We start from the raw sequence: 14,006 nt of genomic DNA, 5'->3' as shown, positions 1-14,006 counted from the left end.
CCATAGCATTGAGAGTTTATCTAGTAGGTATGTGACAACATTGTAGTACTGTGTTTGTGGCAGTCGGCCTAGGTATAGCCTTAACAATGATAGTTAATCTAGAAGGTATTTGACAACATTGTATTTCTGTGTTTGTGACAGTCGACCTAGTAATAACCATAGTATTGATAGTGTAGCTTGTAGGTATGTGACACCATTGTATTACTGTGTTTGTGACAGTCGGCCTCATTTTAACCATAACAATGATAGTTAATCTAGTAGTTATTTGACAACATTGTATTTCTGTTTTTGTGACATTCGGCCTAGTTATAATCATAGCATTGATAGTTAATCTAGTAGGTATTTGACAACATTGTATTTCTGTGTTTGTGACAGTCGACCTAGTTATAACCATAGTATTGATAGTGTATCTAGTAGGTATGTGATAACATTGTATTACTGTGTTTGTGACAGTCGGCCTTATTTTAACCATAACAATGATAGTTAATCTAGTAGGTATTTGACAACATTGTATTTCTGTTTTTGTGACAGTCGGCCTAGTTATAATCATAGCATTGATAGTGTATCCAGTAGTTGTGTGACAACATTGTATAACTGTGTTTGTGACAGTCAGCCTAGTTATAACCATATCATTGATAGTGTAGCTTGTAGGTATGTGACACCATTGTATTACTGTGTTTGTGACAGTCGGCTTAGTTATAATCATAACAATGATAATGTATCTAGTAGATATGTGACAACATTGAATAGCTAAATTTGTGACAGCTTAGCTTAAGCTTTACCAAATGATGCTGTATCCTGTAAGTATGTGAAACATTTGAGCAATAAAGGATCATGTTGAAGGTATGTGGTCAGCCATGGTTCATGTTTACTCAGTACGGAAGTGCACCTATCTGGAACATCATGTGATGTACTTGGAAGTATGGGAACCATGAAAAAACCCGCATTGCTAATGCCTACCTACGACATTATATATTTGCAAACGACGATTATGTGTTGATCAATGATCAGTGATTCAATATAAAAATGGGAAATTAAATCGCGTTTTTACTTTGTCAATAATTTAATATTTCATCGTCAGAAATAATTGCAATGTTTAAATGCACATACTTAACATTTTACCGCTCATGTTAGGATAAAAACTGTGGTTATAAGCAACTGAGTTTCATGAATGTTAAGATTAAACATTAAATATAAATGTTCCGAAAACTCTATTTTATTATTTTGTAATAGTCTTTGGTTTAATGTAACAGGTCAGACATACTGTTTACCAAATGTTGGATCTATCAAGTTTGGGATCATTACCGTTAGGCGACAGAAGTCAACTGAAAACCAGCAATGCAAATATATCTGCTTGATGGTATTTTCCTTTTTTTTTGAAGGACGACAAAACACAAGAGAAGATGATGCCATCTATAAAATATCCCGAATGAAAGGTACGTAGAAACATGTCTTATTTACTATACTAAGAAAAAATAAGTAGAATTTAAAACAATAAAATTAAAAACATAAAGTAATCATCAATATAAAAAAATGCTAATAAATACCATTAACATTAAACCGTAAATGTATTTTATTTTCATGTGTCTATGCTTCAAAGTAGGAGAATGAATACTGGTATAAATATCGACTGTAGGATCATGGTAATAACAATGCCAAATAGGTCGGTTATAACACGCTTGGAATTCTTTATATAAATGAATTATATTTCATTTTTCATTTTTCTACAAATGACTTACACTACTGGCTACAGTAATAAAGGAGTCCGTTCTAGTATCACTGATGTCGACCCCAGAATGGAGCCCATATCGCCTGGACACTGCAGAGGCCATAATAGGCGTGACCCTAGGATACCCGGAGGCGTTCGAGGAACATAAGTCAGAGTACTTTGGCAAGCTCGCCAACATGAATATAGACCTCCTTGCAGCCCTAAAAAAGTACGCTTTGCTATCAAAGTTACTGTTTTATTGTATTTTGACAATGCATCTGTAAGCTTACCATTCCGGAAAAATTGGTCTTATTCATTTTTGCACTTTTTCAATGGTCTTTTTGTAAATAATTGATATATTTCTCTTGTTATTCGTTGTCAATTGTCCTTGCTTTAGACAATTTTTGATTTATAACTGACTTGATATATCAATGTTTTTGTGATGTTTGATGAAATGATGATATCACAGAATAACTCCATAAAAGGATATGATTTAATGAATCCCTATAGCTGTTGCATATATCTAGTAATTTAGCNAATTTTTGATTTATAACTGACTTGATATATCAATGTTTTTGTGATGTTTGATGAAATGATGATATCACAGAATAACTCCATAAAAGGATATGATTTAATGAATCCCTATAGCTGTTGCATATATCTAGTAATTTAGCTTGGTTACAATATCGTGTTATTATGAAATTGACTTTACAGTGATTCCGAGCTTTCCAATAACGTTTGGTCACGTGGAAAGTTGGCCCAGTACATTAGTGCCATTGTGGTAGCATGTCCACACGAGGCCGCAACCGCATACTACGGTACCGACAACCTGTTAGACATCCTTCAGAAACAGCTTCAAAGCTCAGTGGATTACTTCCGTATCAACAGATTCGCCCTATCATGGATGGCCCTCGCAATGTGTCAGCATAACAGGACATTTGACAGTCTGTATGAAGACATCCTTACAGCACATCCGGGCACCTATACATTTGGAACAGGTATTTTGATAAACAGTGTTGCTTTTCCTTATCCAATCTTACTGTTAGCAGTTCAATTATCTGTTCTAGAGATAAAAAAAACCCGTTTGGTTGTTCTGAGTGTTTAGCATGTTGCTAGGTAAAATCATTAATCACAAATGTATTATGCACTCTTTGAATGCTTTAAAAATGTTATCAAATTACGAAGAACATTTATCCTATGAATATTGTATAACTATATGAATATAAACATGTGTAAGATGACATAAAACAACGTCTGAGTGTTCGGTTTAACAGATGAGGCCTCAATGATTACTATGGCATGTGTGTGCCTCAAAACCGAAACTTGCTCCTCTGCTGCCCAGGTCGCCGCTGATCTCGTGTCGCAGGAAATTCAAAAGGAAAACAACACACTCAATGTGTACTCTCTCGGGCTAGCCGCACAGGTAAAGTTGTCGGACTCAATGCGTAATCTCCAGTACTGTTTACGTACGTAAATATGTCATCCTCATGTGTTAAGTCTGGTTACAGGTAAAGCTGTTACTTTTACTCTGGTACTGAGCCGGTAAGCTGTCATTCTAAAAGTGTAAACTCTGGTACTGATTACATAGGGTAAGCTGTTATACTAAAATTGTACATTCTGGTACTGATTACATAGGGTAAGCTGTTATCCTAAAATTGTTCACTCTGGTACTGATTACATAGGGTAAGCTGTTATCCTAAAATTGTTCACTCTGGTACTGATTACATAGGGTAAGCTGTTATACTAAATGTGTAATTTCTGGTACTGATTACATAGGGTAAGCTGTTATACTAAAGGTTTTCTTTCTGGTACTGATTACATTTGATAAGCTGTTATACTAAAAGTGTACACTCTGGTACTGATTACATAGGGTAATCTGTCATACTTAACGTGTACTTTCTGGTACTGATTAAATTTGGTAATCTCTTATAGTAAAATTGTACACTCTGGTACTGATTACATAGGGTAAGATGTCATACTAAAAGTGTACTTTCTGCTACTGATTACATTTGGGAAGCTGTTATACTAAAATTGTACACTCTGGTTCTGATTACATAGGGTAAGCTGTTATACTACAATTGTACACTCTGGTACTGATTACATAGGGTAAGCTGTTATACTAAATGTGTAATTTCTGGTACTGATTACATAGGGTAAGCTGTCATACTAAAAGTGTACTTTCTGCTACTGATTACATTTGGTAAGCTGTTATACTAAAATTGTACACTCTGGTACTGATTACATAGGGTAAGCTGTCATACTTAACGTGTACTTTCTGGTACTGATTACATTTGGTAAGCTGTTATACTAAAATTGTACACTCTGGTACTGATTACATAGGGTAAGCTGTTATACTAAATTTGTACTTTCTGGTACTGATTACATTTGGTAAGCTGTTATACTAAAGGTTTTCTTTCTAGTACTGATTACATTTGGTAAGCTGTTATACTAAAAGTATACACTATGGTACTGATTACATAGGGTAAGCTGTTATACTAAATGTGTACTTTCTAGTACTGATTACATAGGGTAAGCTGTTATACTAAAGGTTTTCTTTCTAGTACTGATTACATTTGTTAAGCTGTTATACTAAAAGTGTACACTCTGGTACTGATTACATAGGGTAAGCTGTTATACTAAAATTGTACTTTCTGGTACTGATTACATAGGGTAAGCTGTTATACTAAATGTGTACTTTCTGGTACTGATTACATAGGGTAAGCTGTTATACTAAATGTGTACTTTCTGGTACTGATTACATAGGGTAAGCTGTTATACTAAAAGTGTACACTCTGGTACTGATTACATAGGGTAAGCTGTTATACTAAATGTGTACTTTCTGGTACTGATTACATAGGGTAATTTGTTATACTCAAGGTTTTTTTTCTAGTACTGATTACATTTGGTAAGCTGTTATGCTAAAAGTGTACACTCTGGTACTGATTACATAGGGTAAGCTGTTATACTAAAATTGTACACCCTGGTACTGATTACATAGGGTAAACTGTTATACTTAATGTGCACACTCTGCTACTGATTACATTTGGTAAGCTGTTATACTAAAAGTGTACACTCTGGTACTGATTACATAGGGTAAGCTGTCATACTAAATGTGTACACTCTGGTACTGATTACATTTGGTTAGCTGTTATACTAAAATTGTACACTCTGCTACTGATTACATAGGGTAAACTGTCATACTAAAGGTGATGCTAAATGCAGATAGCGATTTGCGCTCTTCGCAGTTCAGGTAGAATATACAACAAAACAGGTAAGACAATTCTTACAATATGTACTGTCTTGTTCTGACCACACAGGTAAGACAAAGTTTTGAAAACTAACTGTCCTGTTTTTTCCACATAGGTAAGCAAATTCTTTCAAAATGTACTGTCTTGTTTTGACCACACAGGTAAGACGTTATATATCATATGTTTGTCTTGTTCTGACCATGCAAATACAACGATACATAAATACATTTTATTTTTAAACACTCTATACAATATGCACCGTGCTGTTCTGACCACAAAGGTAGAACACTATACACAATATGCACCGTGCTGTCCTGACCACAAAGGTAGATCACTATATACAATATGTACCGTGTTATTCTGACCACAAAGGTAAAACACTATATACAATATGTAACGTGTTGTTCTGACAACATAGGTAGGGCACCATATACAATATATACCGTGCTGTTCTGACCACAAAAATTAGAACACTATATACAATATGTACCGTGCTGTTCTGACCACAAAATTAGAACACTCTATACAATATGTACCGTTTTAATTTGACCACAAAGGTAAAACGCTATATACAATATGTACCGTGCTGTTCTGACGACAAAGGTAAAACGCTATATACAATATGTACCGTGCTGTTCTGACGACAAAGGTAAAACACTCTATACAATATTTACCGTGTAATGCTGACCACAAAGGTAGGGCACTATATTCAATATGTACCGTGTTGTTCTGACCACAAAAGTAAAACGCCATATACAATATGTACCGTGTTGTTCTGACCAAAAGGGTAGAACACTATATGCAATATGTACCGTGCTGTTCTGTCCACAACGTTAGAACACTCTATACAATATGTACCGTGTTGTTCTGACCACAAAAGTAAAACACGATATACAATATGTACCGTGTTATTTTGACCACAAAGGTAAAACAGTATAGATAATATGCACCGTGCTGTTCTGACCACAAAGGTAAAACACTATATACAATATGTACCGTATTGTTCTGACCAAAAGGGTATAACACTATATATAATATGTACCGTGCTGTTCTGACCACAAAGGTAGGGCACTATATTCAATATGTACCGTGTTATTTTGACCACAAAGGTAAAACACTATATACAATTTGTACCGTGCTAATCTGACCACAAAGGTAAAACACTATATAAAATATGTACCGTGTTGTTTACACCACAAAAGTAAAACACTCTAATACAATATGTACCGTGTTGTTCTGACCAATTTTTTTTCCAATATATACAATATGCACTGTGTTATTCTGACCACATAGGTAGGGCACTATATACAATATGTACCGTGTAATTCTGACCACATAGGTAGGGCAATCTATACAATATGTACCGTGTTGTTCTGACCACAAAAGTAAAACACTATATACAATAGGTACCGTGTTGTTCTGACCACAAAGATAAAACACTCTATACAATATGTAACGTGGCTATCTGACCACAAAGGTTAAACACTCTATACAATATGTACCGTGTTGTTCTGACCACAAAGGCAAAACACTCTATACAATATGTACCGTGTTGTTCTGACCACAAAAGTAAAACACTATATACAATATGTACCGTGTTATTCTGACCACAAAAGTAAAACACTCTGTACAATATGTACCGTGTTGTTCTGACCACAAAAGTAAAACACTATATACAATATGTAACTTGTTATTCTGACCACAAAGGCAGGACAATATATACAATATGTACCGTGCTGTTCTTACCACAAAGGAAAAACACTATATACAATATGTACCTTGTTGGTCTGACCACAAAAGTAAAACACTATATTCAATAGGTACCGTGTTGTTCTGACCACAAAGGCAAAACACTCTATACAATATGTACCGTGTTATTCTGACCACAAAAGTAAAACACTCTATACAATATGTACCGTGTTATTCTGACCACAAAGGCAGGACACTCTGTACAATATGTACCGTGTTGCTCTGACCACAAAGGCAGGACACTCTATACAATATGTACCATGCTGTTCTTACCACAAAGTTAGAACACTATATACAATATGTACCTTGTTGTTCTGACCACAAAAGTAAAACACTATATACAATATGTACCTTGTTATTCTGACCACAAAGGCAGGACACTATATACAATATGTACCGTGCTGTTCTTACCACAAAGGTAAAACACTATCTACAATATTTACCGTGTTATTCTGACCACAAAGGTAGGGCACTATATACAATATGTACCGTGTTGTTCTGACAACAAAGGTAGAACACTATATACAATATGCATCGTGACGTTCTAAAGACAGATGTAAGACGATCTACTGGTATACAATTATAGGTAACCTAATTAGAGATAAAGAAGGCCAAAACGAGGAGGTTGTCAAGTGAGAGAAAAAACCGAATATATCATACTAATCAAGTGGAAAGAATGAGAAAACCATCAATGCACCACTTCTTATTATAATGTAATTAAGAAAGGTATACAGAGTAAAATGGATTTTTTAATAAGATCTTTTCCCCATTCAGTCGAGTTTATGCTGTTTTATTGAGTCATAGTGCTATGTTAAAATAAAAACATATCGACAAACAACCAAATCAGTTTCCCTATTTCTCATAATTATTTTCTACGCGTTTCAATCTTTACAGGCGTTGATCTCTACCAAAAATGCATCTTACGCGAATCAAATCAGCAAGGCGAAAATGGGCATCATGCTTAAACTCGATGGTAAGTTACAACTATTTCTATTGCAATAATTTAGAGAAGGCAAAATGGACACAATCTTTGAGTGGAATAAATTGTGGATTGATCATAAGAAATATTTTTGAGATGAAAAGAAATTGATCAAATCTGACATAACTTACGCAATTTTCACGGGACGTGACATGTGTAATGGTATAAAGTGTGTTTCATTAGCTTTGATATCACACCATTATTATCAAGAGTCGTTACTGTTTGCACTGAAGAATTGAGGGAATGCCTATTATCTGTGTAACTAATCAACATTTAGCATTCCATCAAATACCTTTTTGAATAAATAGATATAAATAAATCAGTACAAAGATGTTTCATTGCTTATCATAATTAAGAAAGTACGCCCTTCTCTTCTTTGGAAATAATTGTTGTTCAAAAGTATTTCAAAGTTACCGTGCCGAAATCTGTCGGAAAAAATGTGATGGAAATTGAAGTAATACAATTCCATTATAGTTATAAGTATATTTGTATGAAAAGATTAAAAATTCTAATAGTTTATATTTATGTCAAGTATCAACGTCGTAGCCTTTTCCCGCCTGCTATTCATTACACTAGAAGCAGGAATGAAGCCATGTTTACGTCATTGTCATGCATACGCGATTTCACGAGATGTCATGAGAGTAGAATCCAACGAATGGGGACTATGCCTTCAACTAAGTCAGTTATAATATTTACACAATAAACGTGCCGAGTGTTGTAAAGTTAAAGCCTTGAAGCTTAATAGTGGTGGACGAACCATTTTTACTCCTTAAGCGCATCCCATCGGTGTAAGACATCATCTTGTATACTTTCGCTTTATTGCACTCTTAATCGGTTTCCAGCTTTTTCGTCTATCTCGCCGATTCTGTGTGCCTGATTTGTCGACCACGTTTTAGCAGGGACGTCTCCATTACATCGTAGGTGTCAACGCATGCGTCACATTATATTGAATATGAAATTCTTTACGGCACATAAGAAAATATGATTTGATTCCTTTATGTTTTATATCTCTGACATGTTTCTCATCCTGAGTGTGTTATTGATTGAAAGTTTGCTTTCTAAGTGAAGGAGGAACATAACTAGTGTCATCCCGCCAATAGGAAAAAAGAGCGGATATTTACGGCACGGTAACTTTTAGTGGTTTTCCTCTATCGCACATGTGGAAATGTTGACATGTTCTGTAATACTCGTTAATTATAAATGCTATTCAACCGGAAATGTTGATTACTTCATTTTGTATTTTGAAATGAAGAAAATGGCACTGTATCAAATAGCGGGAGTGCTTCACAGCCTCTAAATCACTAAACATGGTTGGTCGGGGTCTCTGTTTATGACGTCAGATTTTGTATTATTAAGAATTATCATTTGTATATTTATTTTAAAAGGCAGAGAAAAATAATGTTTTTATTTAAATAATATTTCCTCATTTTGTATTGATAAAATATAATAAAACAAAATAAAATATCAATTTATTTAGTCAAGGAGACAATGAAGTATGGATTGGCTGCTTCCCATATCCTGCCAGCACTTGCGGACATGTCTTACCTAGACATCGAAATCCATCCACCTGTTCGTAAGTCTAGGATATGTGTTTTAAAACATGTTGATAACAGGATTGCTTCTGTTTTGTCGTTATTATTAGTACTTAACTATCAAGGTGGGTCCAGTGATAGGTAACAGCAGTTTTCCTACAATACTGTGTCTTTGCTTCACAATTGGACTGTTACAAAACACCGTTGGGTTTCAAACGAAACGGATATATACGAATTTTAGCCATTAGTAAAATTATTTCGATTGTTGAATGTACTATGTGATCCACTTTTGTATTGACCAGCTGATCACGTGGTATTTTTACTTTTCGGTTTGGATTAATTAATGGTAATTATTACATATCAGACATACTGATATTTATAGTAAGTAACAAATAGTAAAAATAACATCCGGGGGCTAGTGGTCAGTAATAGTAACATTTCTACCTTAATGGACCTCGACAAATGTGAAGACATTTCTACCATTCTTGATTAACGGCCAATAATAATGATATTCGTAAACTACTGTGTATGATATTCAGTTATTACACTATTCTGCCAAACAAGGGTTAAAAGTTAGTAACTTAAGTAGTCTGTCTATGATCGAGACAGTGGTTTGTTAAATAAATGTACCTATTGTAGCAGGTCTTAGGTCAGGTTTACGTAAACCTATTGTAATATTAAGTGGCTAATTAGGATAATGATAATGTGCCCGATGATCACCAACAGTTGTCGTCCTTCACACTGGGATTTTATGAGACATCTTTCAAGGCATCCGTTTTTTATGACCTTAGCTGTTGAATGGGCGTTAAACCCTGAACAAAACAGACCGTTCATTACTTGGCCGATACACAATGGGAAACTTTTGGGCTAGAGTCTACAACATTAAGTACATGTACAAACCAAATTAAATAATATTTTTGGAGTTGTTATTTCTTTTACGATAACCGTGGTAAGTTTTCGTTATATGATTTATGTAATTGTAGCCGGAAAACTGAACCCATCTACCGAAATGATGATGCTGAGTATCACAATTACAATGAAGGACTATATCCTGACCAACATCACGAAACAATGGAACGCACACGTGTCCGTTCCAACAAAGCCTACTCTTCTACAGGTTATGACAGCCCTCCAGGACCAACCCTCTTCTACCTTCAGGTGCTCTAGCCATAAACAAAAAACCCAAAAAAGGGTTCATAAAAAAATGATCAATTAACACATCATATAACGTGTTTAATACTTATCTTACACCAAACCCGCTAAAGCCCCCTCGCTCTGGGAGCACTATATCAAACTGTCTATGGAGGAGGTTTAGAAATGGCTGGTTATGATTTATACCTTACTAAGGAAACATACTAACTGTATATGTCTTTTGCTGTCCTTCATACATTGGTATTTCACGTTAACACATGTATAATACTACTATGATCGTTTAATATTCTTTGGATGTGGTTTATTAGTGAGCGTATGAAGGGATAGACAGAATCATAGCTCCTCAGTCAAGAGTCAAAATCAAATCCGTAATGTGAAGAAAATCTCACTTTTACATATATAATGTCAGCGAAACCTCACTGTCAGTCAAGTCCTATAAATAGTAGCTCGTTTCTTTGTTCAAACATATTTTCTTCATCAAAACATTATTTTTAATCAAAATGTAATTGGTAATAAAATCCTCATTTATAAAATGATTTTATTTAATCAGCATTATCATCCCAATTTTCACTGTTAACTAAATCCTCATTAACAATCAAAAATATGTTGTGAAGTAAACTCCAAACAAATCATCATTGATGTTAGTTTCTTGTTTTTAATCGAATTCCTCATCCTTTTTTTTTTCATCCGTGAGCTGATTTGTTAAGATGTGCGACAAACGACGTTGATAATAACCCGAATTGGCACAGCGTAAAAAACGCCCATTTAAGCTTCATCACACACATGTGTCATGCAAGCTTTATCACACACATGTGTCAGGAAAGCTTCATCACACACATGTGTCATGCAAGCTTCATCACACAAATGTGTCAGGCAAGCTTCATCACACAAATGTGTCAGGCAAGCTTCATCACACAAATTTGTCAGGCAAGCTTCTGTAACAACATCAACATGGTTGTTCTTGTTGTTATATGTTGTTTGGATAGTTTTATTAGCTGATAGCGAATAAATAGAAAATAAATCAAGAAATAAATAAGCATGTCAAACGATTCAAATCTAGCGAATGATTTTCTGTTTTGTTGACTCTCTAGCTTTGGCACTGCTCAAACAAGTTTTGGACCGAGTGTTGTAACGATCGATGGCATAACGAGAAATGAAACCAACATGTACTGGAGGAGTATGACGGCTCCAGACACACCCCTTCAACAAGGTAAACACCTCCAAAGTTCCGTGCCAGAAAATACAGGCACCGTAGTTCATGATACATCTTGTCTTTTGTCTTTACGACTGCTTCCCTGTGTTTGGAAAACAAATATAGAAAACTTCAAAAATTTGTTCTTTTTTTTTATAAATATAATGTGTCTATCTAGCGAAACTTTGGTTATTCATGTAGACAAAATTGTCTTAAATATTTCACACGCTAATTGATTGCATGTCATTAAAGCCGGTCACATGAACAGTACAACCATCCCATACAAGTTTCTAGATGACATCAATGATCAAGATATCACAACCTTTGTTTTCATCATTTACGTACCTAGACACTAGATGACTTTGTTGTGTTATGTGTATTTTATCCTTCAATAGTAATCCTCTATGCTGTTACACTCTGTATTATTGCTATTACAGGTGTTGCTAAAACCTACCCAGTAGATGGCGATCACTACATCTTCGAGCTCACGTACTTTGGACCTCATTAGAAAAAACATCATGGTTACCTATAACCAGAGCGTATACCGCTGTGTCCTCTGTTTGGATACTCAAACGTTAGCAGAAAAGGGCGATATGTTGATGTAGGTTGTGCATATTTATTTTGCTATATTGTTTGGGTCCAGTTTTACTTCGTTCTACTTTACACCTACATCATACATACTGTAATAACCAACCAAACTATTGTTTTTACTCCAGTCGAGGTAGGTGAAGGTTGGTATGTGAATAACTAATCCCAACCAATGACATAACTACGGTTTACCGCATAGACTGGCGCACTACAAACTGTTTGATGCGCTTTAAATCTGCACGAGCAACCTAGCCTAAAGAGTATAAAGTGTATGCTGTACAAATATGCTTAATTTTAAATATTTAACTTTACTTACGAACTACTCAGTCCCCTCTCCAACTATATCTTATTTATATATGTTAATACAACTTGGAGAAAAAATGGCGAAAGTTTGTAGTACCCCATAATTGGAGTTAATAGACGTTGGTGAACTGTGTACCACGCACTCCCCCATATAAGATACAACGTTGTCGACTTGTAATAAAGAGTGGTCCGCTAGTGCATTATATATATCTGAGGGACTACACCGAGCCATAATTCGCATACATAGTGATAATTGTGTAACGGACATATACAGTACTTCAATTGATACCATTTTTATTGGAAATTATCAATCATAAATTATAGTGAAGAATAACGTGCTACTTTCTTTTCCGTGACACCTTTATTCTTTTCTAAAGTTCCGCAGTAGGATACATGTCTAGGTTACATATATACAAAGTCTTTGCTTTGGATATGATTTCGACTTTAAAATAAATTAAAACAGATCTTGTTGCAAACTTTGAAGATTGATATAACAATGTTGCATAGATATACATGTATATTATTATGATTTCGCTCAAATCAAGTGAGCTACCTTGCCATAGAATTATCCTTGTCAGTTATCCTACACTTATATCATAAAAGACATTAAAGGGAGATTACTGTGTGTAAAGAACTTCCGATGAACTGTTTAATGTTTTGCAGACTGGGTTAAGTATCCTTAAAACATTGCTAATGTAATGCTTCTGGTGATGTTTTTAGGCGATGCTATCAAGTTCTTTTGTTGAACTTGGTATAGCGATATTTATTTTTACTAGAACTATGGCAGAGATGTTGATTTTAAATCGTGATTCTATAATTTCGAAAGAGAGAGCTTGATCATATAACATTCATGCTAAAGCCGTAAAATGGTACCATTGTATGTCTTAAGCGATTCTGTCACCTCATCAGATCTGTGATTACTATGATATATTTATCTGCTTAATGATTTGACAACTATATTTGTGTTTTCAATCTCTGCGTGAAAAATCATACTTGCATGAAGTACGAAATTTATTTTGAAAACTATGCTGTTGAACCATGTGTAGCTAATCTCATTTTAACGTGAACAGATTTATGAAAAAAATCCTTCGGCATAAGTATATAATGGTGGTTGGTGTTCCACAAATACCCAGCACAACAATAATTAAAGAAAAGGTTTAATCACAAACGATATATACATTATCTTTTTCTTCAAAATAATCATGTTTGATAATTGACGAAGAGCATTGGAAAAGTTGATTAAAACCAGATAGCTGGTTCTAGTAAAATTATATATTTTCAGTCATTTTAATTTACCAGTCAGTTTGTTTCATATATATAAATATATTTGTTATTACTTATCAATGTAACTATTAAGCATGCGTGGTATTGATATATACATTGTAATGTGATTAGGTGGACGACAGATGTTTTGGATTATATAAACACAATGGAGATGTTGAGTAAAGTAACACCTGGTTAGAATACTCCCCATATGTTAATCATTCTTTCTCATATTGAATTGTTAATCATATATATCTAATAATAATATCAACAAAAAGGTTTCCAACACCCG

General features: G+C 34.6%; 1 protein-coding gene across 1 annotated transcript; it reads left to right on the top strand.

Annotated features, from left to right (window-relative positions):
• Positions 1–1,350: 1,350 nt before the first annotated feature.
• LOC110447405 (transcobalamin-2-like) lies at positions 1,351–13,671 on the top strand. The gene is made up of 9 exons (XM_021493069.1): positions 1,351–1,436; positions 1,754–1,937; positions 2,423–2,706; positions 2,983–3,131; positions 7,600–7,678; positions 9,162–9,257; positions 10,200–10,374; positions 11,460–11,578; positions 11,998–13,671. Exons 1-9 carry the CDS (start codon positions 1,358–1,360, stop codon positions 12,066–12,068), a joined length of 1,236 nt encoding a protein of 411 aa, XP_021348744.1. The 5' UTR covers positions 1,351–1,357; the 3' UTR covers positions 12,069–13,671.
• The last annotated feature ends 335 nt before the right edge of the window (positions 13,672–14,006 follow it).

Source organism: Mizuhopecten yessoensis, unplaced genomic scaffold (genome assembly GCF_002113885.1).
Source record: "Mizuhopecten yessoensis strain PY_sf001 unplaced genomic scaffold, ASM211388v2 scaffold3343, whole genome shotgun sequence".
Lineage (NCBI taxonomy): Eukaryota > Metazoa > Mollusca > Bivalvia > Pectinida > Pectinidae > Mizuhopecten > Mizuhopecten yessoensis.
The sequence above is the reverse complement of the archived record's forward strand: the minus strand, read 5'-3'. Positions and strand labels throughout refer to the sequence as shown.